At 28.1% G+C, this 6,961-nt stretch overlaps 1 protein-coding gene across 1 annotated transcript; it reads left to right on the forward strand.

The window, feature by feature from the left end:
* The first annotated feature begins 5,652 nt into the window (after positions 1 to 5,652).
* LOC133703121 (metallothionein-like protein type 3) lies at positions 5,653 to 6,615 on the forward strand. The gene is made up of 3 exons (XM_062127550.1): positions 5,653 to 5,812; positions 6,087 to 6,134; positions 6,308 to 6,615. Exons 1-3 carry the CDS (start codon positions 5,763 to 5,765, stop codon positions 6,408 to 6,410), a joined length of 201 nt encoding a protein of 66 aa, XP_061983534.1. The 5' UTR covers positions 5,653 to 5,762; the 3' UTR covers positions 6,411 to 6,615.
* The last annotated feature ends 346 nt before the right edge of the window (positions 6,616 to 6,961 follow it).

Below are 6,961 nucleotides of genomic sequence, written 5' to 3' on the forward strand. Positions count from 1 at the left end.
CATTTTAATATATTAATATCTAAAAAATTTTAAAAACTTAAAATATATTATTTTAATACTTTACCCTACACAAAACAACATTATTATATTCTCAGTCATCCTCTCAAAAGTATGAATCAGACGTGGAATCGGTCCTTTGAGGGGCCAAAAGTATTTGACTTTTTAAACTCCTTTTTCTTTTCTTTTTTTCTCTTTTGAAAAACTAGTCATCTATCCACAATCTTGCGTGGAGATTTCTAATATAAAATTTTTAGTTTTTAGTTATTTTTAAGTGCAAGATATTTTTATAATTTATAATCACATGTGTTTAAAAGAAATTATTAACAAATCTCGTATTCATAGGAATGTTTAACCTAAATCTTGTATAATTTTTATAGCGCTTTATTTGTTTTTAATTGGTATCATTATTTATTTATTTTTTATTCATTGAAATTGAATTTAAAAAATTTCTATCATGAAACTAAAACTAAAAGATAATAAATTTTTTTTAAAAAAACTATATAATATACTATATTTACTCGATGCACATCAAATTTAAAATTGTAATTATTTTTTAAATGAATACTATTGCATCATTTAATTTCATGATTTTATTAAGAAAAGGGGTTTTTTATTGAGAAATAATACATAAGTGAACTCCTATACTATTATAAACTTTTGAAAAACTTGAAGGACCTTGAAAAAATATTTAATATGAATAGTAAACAAAAACTTCTGGTATGAGCTTTATAGTGGTTTAAAAAGAATTTAAAATATATTAAAGCCAAGAAATTGTTATTCAAAGTATTTAGTTGAATTTTTTTTTCTTGTATTTTCTCTTTTTTCTAAGTCATCAGAATTTAGAGTTGTAAAATTAATGAAATCAATCGATTTGGGTTTGAATCTTTCAGTTGAATACAATTCCTCGCAATTGTCTATAGAAAATATAGTTAGATTATGACGTTTAGGCTTGAGCTCAGAGCTCAGAGCTCATTAGTAGGTTTGATCTGAGAAAAAAACATTATTTCTTTTCCCCTTCGAACATCACATAAAGGAAAGAATTCATGTAGATGTAATTATTATTTTTTCCCGATAAGAAGAGGTATTTTTAGACTAATTTGTTTATCCACTATGTTAAGTCTTTTTTCAAGGTTAATTTTAAGGACTCGCCTCTCATATTATCCTAATAATATATAGAGAAATTTAATTAATTTTCTTAATTTGAATCTAGAAAACCAAAAAATAGAATATATCTTTTTAAACCATCTAGCAGGTGGTCTAATGGTAAGAATTTAGAATTAAAAAGTTTGTTCATCTTGTAGCCTCAAGTTCGAGCCCTGATGTTACTAATATGATGATCATTAGAGATTTACATAGTCGTTAACTTCAGGGTCTGTAAGATTAGTCGAGATAAGCGTAAACTATCCCGGACATCCATGATAATTAAAAAAATATATCTTTTTAATTACCAAACCAGATTTTAATGTTAGCTAAATTGTTATTACTATATATATTTGTTTTCACTTCCAATTGCTTTTCGTTGGCCTATACACTTAATATTTTAAAATTATTTGATAATACGGTTGCTTTTGTTTTTTATTCAATCACATAAAAAAATCATTTTTTTAATCTAATAGTGTATGCTTTTTGTATTGGGTCCGAAACATAATTGCATTTAAAACCCCAATCTTGTAGAAACTAAAATAACATATTTTTTATTTATTGAGACGTGCTTTTTATTTATATTTATTTTGTATACAAAAATTCATCTTATAATAATTTTAATTAAATATATATTTTTAAAAAACTACAGCTAAAATTTTTTATTGCTCATAAATGGATCCTATAAAAAATACAATATAGATATTTTCAGAAATATGATTTTTTAAAATTTTTATTCTTATGTCTATTTCTCTTCTACACATGACTCCTTGGCAATCATTTTCCTTTATAATATTGTATTCGTAGTTAATTTTTATCTATGATGGAGATTAGCACAGGAGAACATTCCAGACAAATGGAGCGCTAAGTTGCTATGTCCAAGGGGAAGGCAGTGACTGCCGTAACAAATTTGCTGAGAAAAGGTGTCGTTCGTTATATAATTTATTATGAATTTAGAAATCAATTTATTTTATATTTATTATATTTATTTTTGATTTGCCAGGCAGGGGAATAATTCATGTCCTTTCTTCTTCTTCTTTTTTTTTTTCGAGTTACTCAACTTTTCTTTTTTAATTTGATCATTTTACATTGTTTTTATTTGAGATTAGATTTAATGGTTAGTTTTAAATTTCTATTTACGAGGATATTGTATTATTAAGGAAAAATTTTAGTGCTCAATTAATGCTCAATTTAAAAAATAAAATAAATTTTTGTTCATGTAAAACAATTAGGCCTTAAAGGATTAGAATTGAAATTAATTGTATGTTAGGGATTGCGGTAGTTTTTGCTTTTAGATGCTTTTTAAAATTATTTTTCACTTGAAAATATATCAAAATAAATAAAGAATTAATTTTTTATATCAATGCTTCAAAATAATTGAAAAGCACTAAAAATATTAATTTAATATTTTTTCAAGGTAAAATCTTTTTTTAAATACACACAAACACAAACACAATGTCAAACATGCACTAAAACAAATGGAATTCATTGACACTAAGATCGGTTATTTTTAATATTGAAATGTAGTCAATCGACAACTTTCTCTCTTTTTCGTTTTTTTTCCGAACAAGTTTTTCTCTTCTCTCTTAGGCACAGTAATCGAGAAAATGAACAAAATAAATTTTTGAATCAAAATTAAAATTTTAAAAAAATGAAGGGTCTGAATTAGAGGAAAAAGAAAAATAGGTGAACTGAAAAGTATTTTTTTTATGAATTTAAGATTGGCCATGTATATGTTTTCTCTATATTTTATATTACAGTCCTTTTTCATTTTGTTTTTTCTTTCCACCACAATTTTAAATTTTATTTCATAAAATTTGGTCACAAAAGAGTTTAATTTAAGGACGAAAATAGAAATAAAAAAAGAGTGAGCGTTTCATATGAACGGTCCACATCCTTTTTTTAAAATATATTTATTAACTCTAGTTCATGGTTAACTTCATGCAATCACACGAAAATCTTGACATTGATACGTGTCGGACAGAAAGCGGAGAGGCAATGAAGAAGGCAAGCACGACTTCTTTTCCCACCTGTGGATAAAAAGATCGGACACATGCAGCCTCGAAAAAGTATAATAGTAATTGTTTTTTAAAATATTTTTTATTTAAAAATTTATTATAATATACTTTTATTTTTTAAAATTTATTTTTAATATTAGAATTTTAAAATATATAAAAAATTAATTTAAAATAAAAAAATTGAATTTTTTTTAAATATTTTTAAAACACAAAAATAAACAATATATATATATATAACAGTATTATCCTAAAATAGCATGCAGAAACACTTAAATCAAAATATATTGTTTTAATTGAAAAAGAAAGGAAATAGGTTTTATATTGAAAAGTAGTGTTTGATATTCATAAAATAAATTTTTATAATGATAATTTTATTTTTATTTATAGATCGACTGAATATATATATATATATATATATAGGAAAAAAAATCGAAATTTTCACGTTCATGACATATATTCAAGAGAAATCGTATCACACCAATGTAACAAGGGCAAACGAACTAACTATCCTCTTCAGCCATAACTTTTTGTTGTTTTTAACATTAATAATCCGATAAATATTTACATTAAAATGTTTTCCAGTGATGGTGCACGTTTTTTTTTTAAAAAATAATAATAATAACTGTTCCAAAATATATTTTCAAGTTTTGTGATATTAACAGCTAGACTTGGAGTAGAAGTGATCATTTTAGGTTCGGTTTTTATAAAAAAAAAATAACTAAACTGAAATTTATTTTTTAAAAAAAAACCAAAACCGAACAAAAACCAGTTTGTCTCGGTTTTTTCGGTTCGGTTTGGTTTTTTGGGTTTCAAGCTTATAAAACCGAACTGGTCAGGTTTTTCAAAATTTTAATCAGTTTTTTTTCATGATTTGATTTTTTCAGTTATTTTTTTCTGATTTTCTTAGTTTAATCAGTTTTTCAGTCTTTTTCTCGCTCCTTGCTCAGGATATCTAAATTCTCTCTTCTTCACCCATAATTTTTTTTCCCCTCCATTTAAACCAAATTTAGGTATGGACACACCCCATTATATTTTCAAGTTCTGGGACATTATAAAGTGGTGCAACTCACCGTACATGTACAAAAAGTTTTTTATGCTTTATTGATAAATTCTCTATAAGTCCAAAAAATTTGACGACACAATGCAAATATCATTGTATTTTCTGCAAAATAGGTTAAATTCTCCACCAATAATAGAGCAGCAAGCACTACAAGCCGCGATGACTAGTAATGTTTTCACCAATTAATTATTATATAATTTTTCAATTTCTAAAATGAGCTAATACAAATAAAGTTTATAAATATTATGAATCACTGAGCAAAACAGAAGGGATCTAAGACTCAATAATTTGTAGTGTTCTTCAATTCGTTCTTACCTGTAATATTTTCTATTTTCTCTCGTGTACTTATTGATTTATTGTATTAAATGTTAATTTGCAATATTATTCTAAAATAAATAAATAATACTTTAGTTTTATTTCTTTGATTAGGATTTGTTTATATATTTAAACATTTTATTCAAATGATGGGAAATACCTTTTATTTTTCATATTGTTACATTTTTTCTTCACTTAATTGATTTTTCAGTGTACATCAACTTGTTTTTGATGGAACAACCAATTCATTTTACAATGAATAAAGGTGTCCTGAAAAAGTTGATACTATTTTAAAATATATTTCATTTAGAAATGAGATTTATTTATTTTTCAAAATAGTTTTTACTTAAAAATATATCAAAATAATATTTTTTTATTTTTTAAAAATTATTTTTGATATTAGCGCATTAAAATAATTTAAAAAAATCAAAAAAATATTAATTTAAAGCAAAGAGAAAAAAATAAAAAAATTATTTTTTTTTTAAACACAAAAACAAATAGAATCATGCAAATTACTCTACGTAAGATAAAAATTAATTTTCGTGATACAATTAGACATTTAAAATAATTCACTTTTTGAAGAGTTATTTTTCATGAACTTAATTACATTTTAACAAACAAACAGTTCAAAAACTATCTCAAGCCTCGATAGTACATGTTAGAAAACAAATTTCATGCCATATAAATAATCCCAACAAGCGATTCCAAGTTCTTACAACAACACGAAGTTCAAATCCCTCCATTGCAAACCAAAAAGAAAAAAAAACGAAGCAAATTAAAACGAAGAAATTAATTGTCAAATGGACCTGTATTGAGCCTAGAACCAATGCTAGCTAGAATGATTTTTAAGTGTGGGGCTAACATGTTTTGTCAAGAATGACAGAAGATCCATATCTCTTTCATATCTAGATCAGTCTCTTGGAAAAAGAGAAGCGAAGTTGACATGAGAGGAGGAGAGATGGCCAGCCCTTACTTCCATTATCACGATTCCTTCGGACGGTTCCTCGAGAGGCGTGTGCTCCTTTCATGCCTTAAGCGGGTCCCAAAAGCCCCACAGTCGACCATGAGCCATGCTGATCTTCTCTTCAACCATTATTGGTGCACTTCTCCTCCGTCTATAAATAGCGCAGGCAGGGCTCGGAGACATAGCAATTCATACAAGCTAAGCAAAGAACAACTTCGTATCCCAAGTCTTTTAGTTCATCCATTTGCTTCATCAATCAATCACCATGTCTAGCACCTGCGACAACTGCGACTGCGCTGACAAGACCCGGTGTGTGTAAGTGTTCGTCTTTTGCAAACTTGATTAAGCAGCTCTTGCTTGTTTATGGTACTTTATTTATTTTGTGATTGTCCTAGCTACTTGGACTATAGTTGGTTCACATTCTTGCATGGCTTTCGTGCATATGTTTGTGAAGATTGTCATCTTTCACTAATCTATCAATTAATGGTCTTTTACTCTGTTCATCGAGTCTTGATGCCCATGGTCCCTATATAACTCTGTATATATAGTGCTCCTCTCTCACGCCACGCAATTTGTGATTATTTGGCAGCAAGAAGGGAAGCAGCTACACTGCTGACATCGTTGAGACTGAGAAGAGGTACGTTTTGCAATTCAAAATATCTGCACAAAAGATGAACACAGAAATAACTCTTTGCCCTGAAGAGCTCGTAGTCTAATTAGCATGTTTAAAACTTAAGAATACTCACTAATAACAAAGATGGCTAAAATGGGGATACGATACTGATGTATGGAGGTCTATTTTTTTTGCAGCCATGTCTCCACTGGAGTCATGGAGGTTCCAGCAACCGAGAACGATGGCAAGTGCAAGTGCGGCGCTAACTGCACTTGCACTACCTGCACATGCGGTCATTAAGCACGTAAACCGTCATGTGTGTGGCGTAGGGATCGAGTCGACTAATAATGTAATCTGTGTCCTTCTGCTATAGTACTTGTGGAAGGAAAAAAAAAAGGTGACAGTGATCAGTGTCTTATGTTTGTGTCTTCTTCTTCTTCAATGTTATGTAAGGGCCATGTCTATGGCCTTATGTGTGGTTTAATGGAATATTATTGATATAGTACTCTGCCTCTTCACAACTAAATCAGGTAATTAAGGTTACTGTCTGAAGTCGTTTAGATCAACTTTGTTGCGTCCCATCCTGATACGTTGCTTTTCAGCCATTGGATCCCCTTACGATAATTGGTAAACTTAAACAAAGATCAGTCAGTGCCAATAACCATCATGAGACAAGCTCAGAACAACATCTAGCATCATTTATTATGGAATATAAAGAAATAAACATACATAAATTGAAGACTTCAATAGCAATTAAGGAAAACGCACATCAGAGAAAGAACTTAACCTTAGTCTACTTGTCAAACCACATGTAAAGACAAGAATAGAGCATCGACAAAGAGATTAGGCGC

The sequence above is a fragment of the Populus nigra genome, chromosome 9 (genome assembly GCF_951802175.1).
Source record: "Populus nigra chromosome 9, ddPopNigr1.1, whole genome shotgun sequence".
Lineage (NCBI taxonomy): Eukaryota > Viridiplantae > Streptophyta > Magnoliopsida > Malpighiales > Salicaceae > Populus > Populus nigra.